General features: G+C 41.8%; 2 protein-coding genes across 3 annotated transcripts; one reads left to right on the forward strand and one right to left on the reverse strand.

Annotated features, from left to right (window-relative positions):
- Positions 1–249: 249 nt before the first annotated feature.
- LOC129777609 (ribonuclease H1) lies at positions 250–3,117 on the forward strand. Of its 2 annotated transcripts, XM_055783981.1 has the most exons (5): positions 250–388; positions 460–537; positions 595–781; positions 845–1,149; positions 2,675–3,117. In XM_055783981.1, the coding sequence occupies exons 2-5, from the start codon at positions 485–487 to the stop codon at positions 3,042–3,044; spliced, it is 915 nt and encodes a 304-aa protein (XP_055639956.1). In that variant the 5' UTR covers positions 250–388; positions 460–484; the 3' UTR covers positions 3,045–3,117. The 2 variants fall into 2 exon arrangements, with proteins under 2 accessions (XP_055639956.1, XP_055639955.1); XM_055783980.1 differs by having other exon boundaries at positions 275–537.
- Positions 3,118–3,157: 40 nt separating this feature from the next.
- Positions 3,158–12,462, reverse strand: LOC129777608 (ribonuclease 3). The gene is made up of 3 exons (XM_055783979.1): positions 11,750–12,462; positions 9,830–11,687; positions 3,158–4,850 (listed from the first exon to the last, which is right to left on the reverse strand). Exons 1-3 carry the CDS (start codon positions 12,380–12,382, stop codon positions 3,205–3,207), a joined length of 4,137 nt encoding a protein of 1,378 aa, XP_055639954.1. The 5' UTR covers positions 12,383–12,462; the 3' UTR covers positions 3,158–3,204.
- Between the last annotated feature and the right edge of the window lie 137 nt (positions 12,463–12,599).

A 12,599-nucleotide genomic window follows, 5' to 3' on the forward strand; every position in this document is an offset into this window, starting at 1 on the left:
TGAATTTTAACCATTTAAAAACCAGGGGATTCTAATGTATAGCATATTAAACAAATTTTACGGAATTTCCGATTCGTTTAGTATGTAAATCGCCAAAATCCGTTCGCGGCAAAAATAGTTATTAACGTTAACTTTATTTCATAAAAACGTGACCTGTTTTCTGATTTGGCACCCTTAATGAAAGACGTAGTTCTACGTCAAAAAAGCAATGTACTCACTCACACACTCCACCGTTCCTATTACTACACACTGACCTCCTACCATTAATCACATTGTTCAAAACAACACTCTACGAAGTGTTTTGATGGCAATAAGAAAGATTATTAGTGTACGAAGCCTAATAAAGTATTTTTTCCCTGCATGTTGAGCGCGTTGGGTGATTTTTCAGGTATCGTTAATTAGCTTGGTTGGCTTTATGCTTCTGAAACTAACGAATCATTTCCGTTGAATGTTTCGAAGCTTGCTGAGGCAATTGATACACGAAATGCCTTTCTATGCCGTAGCGAAGGGGAGAACAACTGGCATATTTTTAACATGGTAGGTGCAGCTATTAGTTCGTTGAAATGGCATATGACACATAAATACTCCTGCCAGGCCCGAATGCCAACGTCAGGTTAGCGGATTTACAGGTGCGAAATTCAAAAAGTTCCCAACACGCGAACAAGCTGAAGCGTTTGTACGCGGAAATGGTGGCACACTCCCCGCTTCCGCTTCAGACAGTGGAAGTGAATCTCCAGCTGACTTGCACTCATTCCAACCTGTGGATTCTTTTCGAGTATTGGTTGGTTTGCTATTTATTTCCTGGTTATAACCCACAAGTGATAATAAATTACCCGTGTTCTAGATCGACAACAACGATGAAATCAACGCGGCATGCTCGCGGATAGAAGGGTTGAAGCGAGAACTGGACGAACTCAGAAGCTCGACGTCATCGGCCACAGCAGCTGGCAGTGGTTCTAAACCTGCCAAGCGTCGGAAATTGAATAGCATCACCAAACCAGTAACGAAGCTGCAGAAATACGGCAAATATAGTTTCTTACAGGACGATGACGGTTACGTACATGTTTACACTGATGGTTCATGCGAGGGAAACGGAACCGCTGCCGCTTGTGCCGGACTGGGAGTGTACTTTGCCGAAGGTCATGCCTTGTAAGTTTCCTTCATTGTTTAAATGTTTAAATTATGTTTAAATTAAACCGGTGCTATAGTGTTAACACTTTGACGACCATGGTGTTTTGGCCAAAAAGTTCGTAAAAACCTGGAGGGTCCAATGGTTGATTCTTGTATTAGATGGTGCCAGGAACCCATCTAACATAAAATTTTATCCCCATCTGCTATATAAGGGTAAAGACTACCCGTGTGTAGTACTGCACACGCGGCCCCAACTCAAGGTAAACAAGTAAAATATCGATAAAAATCATTATAAAACAATTTATTTTTTCGAAATTACATTCTTTTATAACATTATTTTAAACTCGTAAAATGTCTTCTATTAAAACAATCCAGACAAAAACTTTTCGGGGCATTTCGGACAGTGATAAATTGTAATTGGCAGAATAATACAAGCAGTGAAGCCAAACTATAAGATTGAAGTGTCCTATTATGTATTGAGTTCAGTAGAAAACGAAAAACTCATCAGTTTTAACGTAAAACGTGTGCTGTAGCGCACACGTTTGAAACCTTGGAAGATCTCGCGTGTGCAGTGCTGCACTCATGGCCCCAGCGGAATAATTTTTGAGTGCAGTACGGTACTCATGGCCGTCAAAGTGTTAAAGGGGCCAACCAAATTTGATCTTTTGATTTGGCGTCGTGCACAAATTACGTAGCGTGAGAAGGGTGGAGAGGGTATTCAAAAGGTGCTCTCTGGCTGTTTAATTATCCGTACATTGCCAAACTGAGTGATCGATATTATCGAAACCATTTCGACAACGAAAGACATGGCTTTGAACCAGATTTATTCTGTGAAGATGCACATCTAGCGAGTAGCGGTTGGACATAAGTCGACCCATTACAGGAATGAAGTATCAGCTTACGTCCAAACCATTGAACCACAATGTTAACTGATAACAAATTTTACAAGAAATTCAAAATTCAAGAAAGTTCACATATGTACAGATTGACAGAATTTATATGGAAACCGAATCAAACCAATGACGTAATGGCACAAAATCCTTACTGCAACCAAGAACTTGCTGAGAAGGAGCCTTCGAATTTGTTTTCTTACTATTACTTCTGGAATTGGACAATCTTCTGAGGGTCATTTTAGCTTTCTTTATGATGATTCCATCCATTATTGAAGATTCTGGTGCAGCTGTAGTGTGACCCTCATCAGAATCAGAGTCCGATTCTTGAGTTAACGAAACTGAAATTTTGTTTTCAACATGAGCGGCTGATGCGGTCTTCAGTATTTCAGCATAAGTCCGCTTGGAACATCCTGTGATAGAACGCTTCACTTTATCGGAGTACTGTTTGTACGTTGAATAGAGGCGTCTCGTTCGCCTGTTCAAGCTGTCCATAGGACAGATAGACAATCTCAAAAAAAATTGCCGAATTTCTAGCGTTACGTAATTTGTGTACCTCGCCTTTGGATTTTTTTTTATTTCTGATGTTGAAACGTTTTGTATGATAATAATACACGAAGTCAATTGAATTAACATCGATTTTCAATTCCTAGAAACACATCGAAACCAGTGAGTGGCCGAGCGACCAACAATTGCGGTGAAGTCCAGGCCGCTTCGCTGGCAATTCGACTAGCGAAAGAGAACGGCATCAAAAGACTGATTATCAATACCGATTCCAAATTTCTAATCGATTCCGTTACCAAGTGGATACCGGGTTGGAAAAGAAACCAATGGAAATTGTCATCTGGTAAACCGGTAAAAAATCAGATCGATTTTGAGGAACTCGATCGGGAACTTGCCGGCAGCGCAATCGAAGTCAAGTGGAATCATGTGGACGCGCACTGTGGTATTCTGGGTAACGAACGGGCTGACGCGTTAGCCCGAGAGGGCTCGGCGATTTTTCGCCGACAGAATAATCGTTGATTAGTGCGGTAAGTCTGATTGGGGTGTTGATTTACTGTATGTAATATTAATAATAATACAAACGTTGTTACTATGACAAGTGCAAGTTTCTTTCCTAGAGAAAATTCCGTGCATTTTAATGGATTCTTTATTGGATAATGTACTGTGATTGATACAACTATCACTCAATTTCTCCAGATTCTAAATCGGATGAAACGTCATCGGTTCCCTCAACCTTAAACATCTGAACTGAATTGACAAAATTGCAACTGGCTTGTAGTGCAGTTATAAAGCTAGCCTTTTCCGTTTCAGGGTCTTCATCTTTGCTCACATCAGAAGCCATGCTAGCGTCGTGCTGATCTGTTTTAACTAACTTGTCACAAAAATCTTCTTCAGATTCTGAAATTTCCTCTAATTGTAGATCCATATCATCCGATAAAGAATCGTACTGCTCCACCAAGTTACTTATATTGTCGGTCGAGGTTTCCTGCGTGACTGAATGCTTCAGAGAACGCGTTTCTTTCCCAACTCTGGACTGTTCTTTCTTTTTTCTCTGTCGACCGTCATCGTTATCATCATCATCACTTTCACTGTCTTTAAGTTGATACTGTTTGGGTAGTGTCGGTAATTCCGGCATCTTCCAGCGTCTTCTTTGAAGCGATTCGCTTGAGTTTTCATCGCTATCCGATGAATCTGATGAATTTCCTTTTCGTTTATTGTGTCGCTCATCCGTCGATGATCTTCGTACTTTTTGGCGTTTCAGGCTCTGGGCAATCACTCTTTTCTGATGATCCAGCTGCGGGAATAAATCTTTAGAATTTTCTAATGCTTGCTTGGCCGCATTCATCTCGGCCTGCTGGATGCTGTGACCGTTCGAGCATGCAAGTCGTTTCCCACGGAAGTATACGGCAACTGTGTACACCCGAGTATTGGTAGGTCCGTTACACTCGATAACTTTGTAGATCGGAATATCGGGTTCTCCACCATCCATCGTTCGGAGTGTGAGACAGCACTGTTGCAGTTTTGATTTCGGATCGTTCCAATCCTGATTCATGATGAAGTCTTGCAGTCGCGGGAACAAACAAACATGGCAGAATGTTTCACAGTGCTCTAGGCCCTTGTCCACATAGAGTGAACCAAGAAATGCTTCCAGCAAATCGGCTCGATCTTTGGTTTTCAGATCGGCTTTGGGATTCGAGTAAACGGCATACGATGTCATCCCTAAATCATCACAAACCACCGACTGGGTTCGATTGTTGACCAACGAGCTTCTCAGCAGCGATAAGTGTCCTTCATGATGTTCTGGAAAGTGTCTGTAAAGATATTCCGAGCAAATCAACTGCAATACAGTATCACCTAGAAACTCTAATCGTTGATTAGACCCCAACGTTAAGTTAGTAAAACCAATCGACCTGTCGGTGAACGCTCGAGCCAATAGACGAATGTGATTGAATTTTATACCAATACTGTCCTCGAACTTGGTCAATGTTTTCAACATTTCGAATGACTCTACATGATGGCGATCTCCCAATGGCTCCTGTTCTTGTAGCGGATGGGGCGGATAGTTGACCCAAATGTTGCGCAAATTTTCGTCCTCCTGGAACAAAGCGTACGCAAAGACGCGATCGCCCATCTCGATGCCTCCATCCAGCAGAAGGGCACCCATGAGTGCTTCAAAACAGTTGGCTAAAGCATGACGCAACTCTAACTCATGACACAAATCGGAACCGTGCGCATACAGCATAAACTCCTCCAGATGAAGCTTTTTCGCAAGTACAGCGAGATGTTGATTTTGGACTATGGCAGCACGGTATGTCGCTAGTCCGCCTAGAAAAAAAAACAGATGTGAGTTTATCAATTGTGAATACGACCAAAGCTGATTTGAAATTTGTTTCGCAAAAAGACGCTTGCTAGCGTTATTCTATTACCGAGATCGGTTGAAAGTATAACCATTCAAATCAACTGGAAACCAGCGTCGGATCATAACTGAAATTCTGTAGCTTTGATCCACGACGACGTCTGCATACGAAGTTAAGGAGTCCATTAATCAGCTAAAGAACCACAAAGCAGTTGGGAAGAATCGCGAAGCTTTTCAGGAGGGGTTCGGTAAAGCTTTTACAGTGTATATTCCAAAAGCACCGCGAGTATCAAGTACCTACGCACCACGTCTTCGTCGATTCTATGCATCTGACACCATTGATCGGCGATAACTATGGAAAATTATGGACGAGCAGGGCTTTCTCTGAGAGCTGACAAGATTTCTTTTGATTTCTTTTCTGATTCTTTTGAGACCCACAAGGGACTTCGACAAGACGATGGACTCTTCTGTCAGTTTTTCAACGAGGCACTGGAAGGTGTTATGCGGAAAGCGGACTTCATCAAATCCCTCAGGTTCAACAAAGTCCTACCCCGTACGAAGTGTGCCATGTACATTAGAGTGCCAATGAAAATGTCCATCTCGAATTTACAAAGGGAACTTGATTAAAAGTGTTCATTCCCACGAAAAACTACCCTATGCAAAATATTAGCTGAATCGGACTTCAAAGTTTGAGTTTTTTAAAAGCCGAAAAATCACCCTCCCACCGAGGGAAATCGTGGTTTTCAAAAAAATAAAATTGATACCAAATGTCTTAGAATTACATAGAACGTCGAGATATACTGTTATCTCGAACATTTTGTTGTTGTCAAAAGTTGACTTTTGACCAGACTTCCTGTGCGCGCGCTTTATTTTCGAGAGACGAGCAGTCTTCGGAATTGAACGCAGTTCTGATGTGCAACACTTTTTTTGCACCCAGTTGAACTCTCTCTCCATGCGCACACCTGCGCCCGGACGAATCAACGCACACCGAAACAAAGTTCAAATGTTCTGTTGTCATAACGGTTCGCTTTTGAGTTCGAACATCCTCACTGCACCGTATCCATACACCGGCTAATATTCCCAATTTTAAACCGAGCTCGAATCTAGTCTTTCTGCGTTGCTTTCTCTGTTGATGCGGATTGTATAAGGGTGCGCTGTTGCTTAGCTTAGAACAAGCGAAGACAAAACGGGCGCTAGAATTTTATGTGTGTGTGTGGGTATAGAATGAGGGGGAATTTAGTATGTGAATTCTGCACCGTGCTGATTTTAGGCTCACTTGTTTTGAGCGGGGCTCTGGCAACCCTATCCCATCCAATGCAAATTGAGCGTAGGCAGCATAAAACAGGGCTCGCGCTTAGGGGGCTCACGTATTGTTTAATGTTTGGAGTCATATATGTTAATATTTGATTACGTTGGATAGTTTTTTTTTGGCAAGCGATGTTTGGATACCCATTCGGAAGCTTTGTTGACAATTTGCAATTCAAATCACAGCCGAAGAATCGCGCGGAGCACTTCATTTTGAATTTTAGGTTATGATTTCTATGCTCATGATTTTCTATGCTGGCTACTGAAAGGCGGCCATCTTAGCAATCCCTTGGTTTTGAGTTCGGTGTGCTTCGTGCCAAGAATGAAATTTGTTTTCAGCGCACGCTGATGAAAATTGAATTCGAGCGCAACACAGCGTAAGCTTTCTGAAGACTGGTTTTCAGACTTCCTGTGCGCGCGCTGCTAAATTTCGAGAGACGAGTACACCCATGTTTTTTACGCGGTTTTTTTGCTCGTTTTTTACGAGGCTTTTTTACGCGGATTTTCCAATTAACGCGTTTTTTTTACGCGGATTTTACGGGGTTTTTACGGGCAGCTATTCGTGAATGTCTTTCCCTGTCTACTTAGCTCTGGACGGTCCAACAGTGGTACTGCACGTACATCGGCAAAAGAGTGTACAAATTACTAGGGAATCTTCCAGCAACCTCAGATGACCTCATTCGTGAGGAAAACCGAACTATAGCTACCAGTAACCAACGAAATTGCAGGAAAAAACTACGAGTTTTCGGAAGCGAGCAACACTCAACTTTTTACATCCGTTCTACGTAAAGATAGTCCCATTTGATATCTATCAATTATTTTCCAATTATTTTCCGTTATTTTCCAATTAACGCGGTTTTTTCACGCCTATTTTCGAATTAACGCGGTTTTTTTACGCGGATTTTCCAATTAACGCGGTTTTTTTTTACGAGGTACGTATCCCCGCGTAAAAAAAAAACTGGGTGTATTGATTTTCTCCTCCTCACAACCCCTTCAAGTGCAAGCGATGAGACCGGGCTTTAGCACACGAGCCTGGGTTCGGCTCGTTCTCTTCTTTTTCGTAAAATATTGAGATGTGCTCAAGAACACTTCGTTGCACCTCAACATGAGTGATGCACATGTGTTTGGTGCTCGCGAGACTTTCTCGTGTGCCTGCCTCAAAGTGACATTTGGTGCTGTCGGAGGAAGTTGTGCTTCTGGTGTTAAAAATTTAATCTTCGTAATATGGCGCGTAGAACAATTAGTGATGAAAAACTGTTTCACATAAATATCGCTGCTAAAGTCACCCAATCAATTCATTCATTTGTTGCACATAGCTTGCAATGATTGTGTGAGGTATGAGGCTGAATAGGGCAAAGCACATTGTCTCTTCTACGTGCTGTGCGAGACCTCAGAAGGCCTAACCAAATGTCACTTTGAGGCAGGTACACGAGAAAGTCTCGCGAGCACTAATAGGGCTCTTGTTACACATCCATGCAGAGCATCTGTTGGGCGAACATCATTTGTTTACATTCGTAGCTTCTATGCAACAGAAGCGGATTGATTATCAATCGACGTTCTTATAGATGATTTTAATATAGTTGCGATCTTTCTATTAGCGCGAAATTTTTCACAGAACTAACATTTACTTTGTAAAACAGTTAGGCAAGCTATTTACCGAACAAGAGCTTTTGTGTGACGCATATTGCTTAAATTACTAGCACCTATTTCGTGATGTTCATTGAGCGACTTTCCCACTAGATTTGAATCGAAAAACTAAAAGGAAAGAATTCTCAGCATGTTCGGACCTAGATTCAAGACACAGAGGCTCGAGCTCACGTACGAATGCTTCCTTGTATTTTCCATGAATTAGCCAATTGATGGATTTTCTTCGTTTCCGATCAATTTTCTTATAACAATATTTTACTTCTCCGCAGAACATTCAGGTACCCGGAAATCATATCTGAGGGTTGGGTGATCTTTCTGGCTGAATATGTTCTTAATTTAAATATAGTCTGCTTTTTTGGCGAAACTAACCACCGATTAGGGATATCTGCACACGAATATTCATTATAGTTTACTTCATCACGAGACCAGCATTTCAGGGCAAAAAGCACAAAGCCTAAATGGGAGCACACTTCACCTAATCCGGCTATACAATCGCAATGTGCAATTTGCATTGTTTCTGTGAATCTTTTTGAATAATCAATCTGCTTCCATTGATATGGATCATAGCCATAACAGAAATTTCTATTTTTTTTCCGTGTATATGGATTTGATGCTAAAAGTAAATATTTTTATGTAAAGAGACATATATTCGCATGTTATTAATATGATGTAGCACGTAATTTCTGTAACTATTTCGCTAAAATAATTATTTAACAAAACTCAATCTTCCCGATCCATATAAATCTTATGCAGCGATCTCTTTTACCTGCCCAACAGATCACTAATACATATGCACGAGCATCTCTTCGTGTACACAACACATGTGCATCGTTCGCATAGAAACGCGAACACATCACAAAATTTTACGTAAGAGAAGAGAAAGAGCCAATCCCAAGCTCGCGTGCTAAAGCCCGGTCTCATCGCTTGCACATGGAAGGGCTGTGAGGAAGAGAAAATCGATACTCGTCTCTCGGAATTTCATAAAAAAATAAATTGCATACAAAAAAATTTAAAACACGGTGATTTTTCGGTTTTCAAAAAACTCAAATTTTAACGTCTGCGACACTAGTAAATTAAGTCCGATAGAACTAATATTTTGTAAAGGGTATTTTATCGTGCAAATCAACATTTCGCAAAAAGTCCCGTATGAACAATCGATATGACAATTTTCATTGGCACCCAGAAAATTTTTTTTGAGATGACAGTAGATCTCGACGTTTCATGCAATTTGAAGACATTTGGTATCAAAAATAATTCTAAAACCCCGATTTCTTTTACTACCCCTTGGATGATTTTTCGGTTTTCGAAAAACTCAAACTTTGACGGCTGTGCGACACTAGCAAATGAAGTCCGATTGAGCTGATATTTTTTATAGGGTAGTTTTTCGTGGCAATCAACATTTTTAATCTAGTTCTCTTTGAAAATTCGAAGATCACTTTTTCACATACATCCATTGACACTCTAATATAGGGGAACTGGGGGGAATGTGGTCACTCTAAGGAACATGCCCATTTCCTGTGTCCACATATCACTAAAATTTCCGTTCTTCGAAGAATATTGTAATTCAAAAAGAAAAAAAAAGGTTGATAAATCGAACATTTTTTTAGTGAGGAGGTAAAGTGGTCACCTGTGGGGGGCAAAGTGAAGTGAAGTGAAGGAGAAAATAAGTTTACTTGTCGAAAGATTACAGAAGACATCCTTTGTATGATTCTCCTCACATTGTTTAATCTCTGGGAATAAGAAGGCGATGGCACACGAAAGTGGGCACATTGTAGGGCGAATTGTTTTACAGACAAGTTTCATGCGATGAATTTTATCAATAATTACTTCATAGTACTCTCAAAAAATTCAATTCGCGTAATTACTAGATTTAGATCATCAGTAGAGCTATTGGATTTTATAAATAAATGAATGGAAATGGACCTTATGAAAAATGAATTAAAAAATAAACTAGAGCATGCAATGGTCTAACAGTCAACTCTAAAATAAAATTTACCTTCCTCTAGGTCCGGAAACATGTGGAACAGATGAATAGAAGTAATAAATTCCACCACAGCATCGCCCAAAAATTCCAACCGTTCGTTATGCGTGATGTTGCTGTCCGTTTCGTTCTCCTTGCCAAAGCGTGACATAATGCTGATTAACGTATTTATGCCCCGCTTACGTGTGTTCATAAAATGTATCTTCCTGTCCCCATATTCTGGCTGTCGTATTCCGCAGTTGGTTAAGCTATTCCTGGCGTGGTCCGGATTGGTGCCGAAGTTTTCCTTGTACGACGGATGGGTCAGCGCCAGCTGCAGTATGTATCGGTTCTTGAACGTGTAATCAATATACTTCTCCAGCACATCCAACGAACGATGAAACCGCAAATGGCCAATCAGCACCGGGATAACCATAGCATGCTGAACCATATCACACATAATTCCCGTCCGATGGAAACCTTTGGCACTGACGGCCACCGTAATGTTTCGCTTCATTCTGCCCTGTGTTCGCATTTCCAGCAGACGGTTCTCTTTCGCTTCCAGCTTTCGTTTATCATCGAACGAAGGTTTCGACATGTTGGCAATCAGGTGCCTGAATTTCACATATTCCCTCCATGCTTTCTGATACTCTGGATTACCAGCATAGCTCAACTGGGGCGGCCGTATCCCGAAATGAACAATCACCGGATGCACAAGCCCATCCTCGTCAGTTAGATTCACCTCTGGAACGTCCGTGACGTTTCGATCGAGCTGATCAACTCGTACCGAACATGGTTTCATACCAGGATTGGTAACCACCATCCCTTTCACATAATCGACATAATCCTGCCACTCGATTTGACTCATCTCATTCATCTCCTTCAGTATGTCGGGAGCGACCAGTGGACCGGAATTGTCCAACAAGTATCGGATAACCTCACTCATTGCCAGCACTTCCTTTCCGTTATCGGGAAGATCACGAACAAACCGTGGCAGAAAATGATAGCATGGGCAAGATTCCTCCGTGTTAGCACCGGATGGATAAACCGTAAAATCCACCAGCTCCAGCAATTCTTTGAAGAGGAACCGTTCGAATAAATCCAACTCGCGAATAGTGAAGTTTTCAGGCATTTGTTCTTCGATGTAAAGAATGGTATACTCGATATTAAACCGAATAACTTTGCAAGTTGGCAATTCCCCGATTGGCTGGTGCGAGAGAAGCGAGAATCCCTCGAACAGAAACTCATGCTGATCGTGTTTGATAATAGTTGGAGTCTTGGTGAGAAAATTAGTTGGCGGAGAGATAGTAATTCGATAGTGGTACAATTTATCCGCGTTGTTAGCATTCGGCAAACATTTGCTGAACCCAACTTCGCCAGGGTATTTTCCGTGTCTAATTCCTGTCCTGCGAGATCGTGCAGAGCATCGACAAAGCGGTCCATCGTTCATCTCACCTGGGTCATTATACCACAAATCAACGTGTAATCTGTACGGATGCTGAATTTTAGCCGTGAGTTCCTCCATGCTGCATTCATCCTCGAAGTTAATCTCATCCTCTGACGAATCGGATGAGGAACACCTATCCGTCTTGTGGCGACAAATGCGAACCTTCTGCTTTCTAGGAGGCGGTTGATATGGAGTTTGCTTTGCGCGCGCTCTGTCCGCACGTTCCAGCAGTTCTGTTTCGAAAAGACCACAAAGCGCATCCAGGCGCTGTGTCGATTCCACAACTTTATCAGACAGCCGCCGATAGAACAGATCTGCCGGAGAAGATCGTACCCAGCTTGTTTTTTCCTCGTTACGTATCAACTCGGCCAGCTTCCGCCGAATATCATCTGGCGTTTCACAATAGTTTTTGCGCCAGTTAGACAGAATTGCTGCCCGCTCAGAATCCTACAGAAGAAATCACTCTTTTAATTTAAATTCTTTTCGAAAGCGGCCGCAATCGCACTTACCAACTTAAATCTAGAAACGCGTGCCGGACGCTCTTTACCGGCATCTGAGGCCGATGCATCGTTTCTCTGTTGTTCCATGTAAGAGGATGACCTTGATGTACGATCCTGCTCTCGACTGCTTGATCTGTGGCGATCGTGATTACGATTGGGAACAGAGTAGCTACGACCTCCATGATAAGGAGGTTCCCTCCGAGAGGGAGACACCCGGTTTCTATAGGTATCTCTTTTCGTTTGCTCGGAATATTTACTTGTAGGTCTGTCTTTTCTATCGGCAAACCTGCTGGAAATCGAAGACGAGGAGCGGTAGTATGAAGATGTCGATGAATGTTGGTTACTCTGCTGAGATTTATCCGAATGTTTCTGATAAGAACTTCCTTCCGGTTGTGCTGTTTGATAGTGCGTTGTTTTGTAGGCTGGTTTTACAGCCGGAAGGGTCGGAGGAGGAACACTAAAATTTGGTGGTTGGATCGGGAAGGAATGTTGATTTGATGGAGGTACAACTGGATAGGTGGTACCGGGTGGAGGTGGATCTCTTGTTGAGGAATACTTCGCAGGGCCTGCATCGTTTAGACGCGATGATCTTGATTGATAATTTGTGGACGTATACTTGTAATTTGACCGGTGGTAACTCATAACGATATCTGAATCTTTTCACGTATTACGTACTGCCTTTGCGGCATTGGGTACGAAAATGTAAATAATCGATAAATGCAATAACATTTGTAGACTAAACTAAACACACACAAAAATTGGGCAAAATTTATTCCAAGGTTTATAGAGGAAGGAATTTGATGTTTTCTTTCAAAACCGAAAATCATATGGTCGATGTTAAGACCATATGACATTTTTA

This window comes from Toxorhynchites rutilus, chromosome 3 (assembly GCF_029784135.1).
Source record: "Toxorhynchites rutilus septentrionalis strain SRP chromosome 3, ASM2978413v1, whole genome shotgun sequence".
Taxonomy (NCBI): domain Eukaryota; kingdom Metazoa; phylum Arthropoda; class Insecta; order Diptera; family Culicidae; genus Toxorhynchites; species Toxorhynchites rutilus.

Bases quoted from the DNA above. Each gene is read 5' to 3' on its own strand.
- LOC129777609 (XM_055783980.1), top strand. From the start codon at position 449: ATGTTTCGAAGCTTGCTGAGGCAATTGATACACGAAATGCCTTTCTAT. The intron at 538-594 runs GTAGGTGCAGCT...TACTCCTGCCAG, and splicing joins ACTGGCATATTTTTAACATG to GCCCGAATGCCAACGTCAGG. The intron at 1,150-2,674 runs GTAAGTTTCCTT...TTCAATTCCTAG, and splicing joins TTTGCCGAAGGTCATGCCTT to AAACACATCGAAACCAGTGA.
- LOC129777608 (XM_055783979.1), bottom strand. From the start codon at position 12,382: ATGAGTTACCACCGGTCAAATTACAAGTATACGTCCACAAATTATCAA. The intron at 11,688-11,749 runs GTAAGTGCGATT...TTTCTTCTGTAG, and splicing joins GCGTTTCTAGATTTAAGTTG to GATTCTGAGCGGGCAGCAAT. The intron at 4,851-9,829 runs GTAAATTTTATT...TTTTTTTTCTAG, and splicing joins GTTTCCGGACCTAGAGGAAG to GCGGACTAGCGACATACCGT.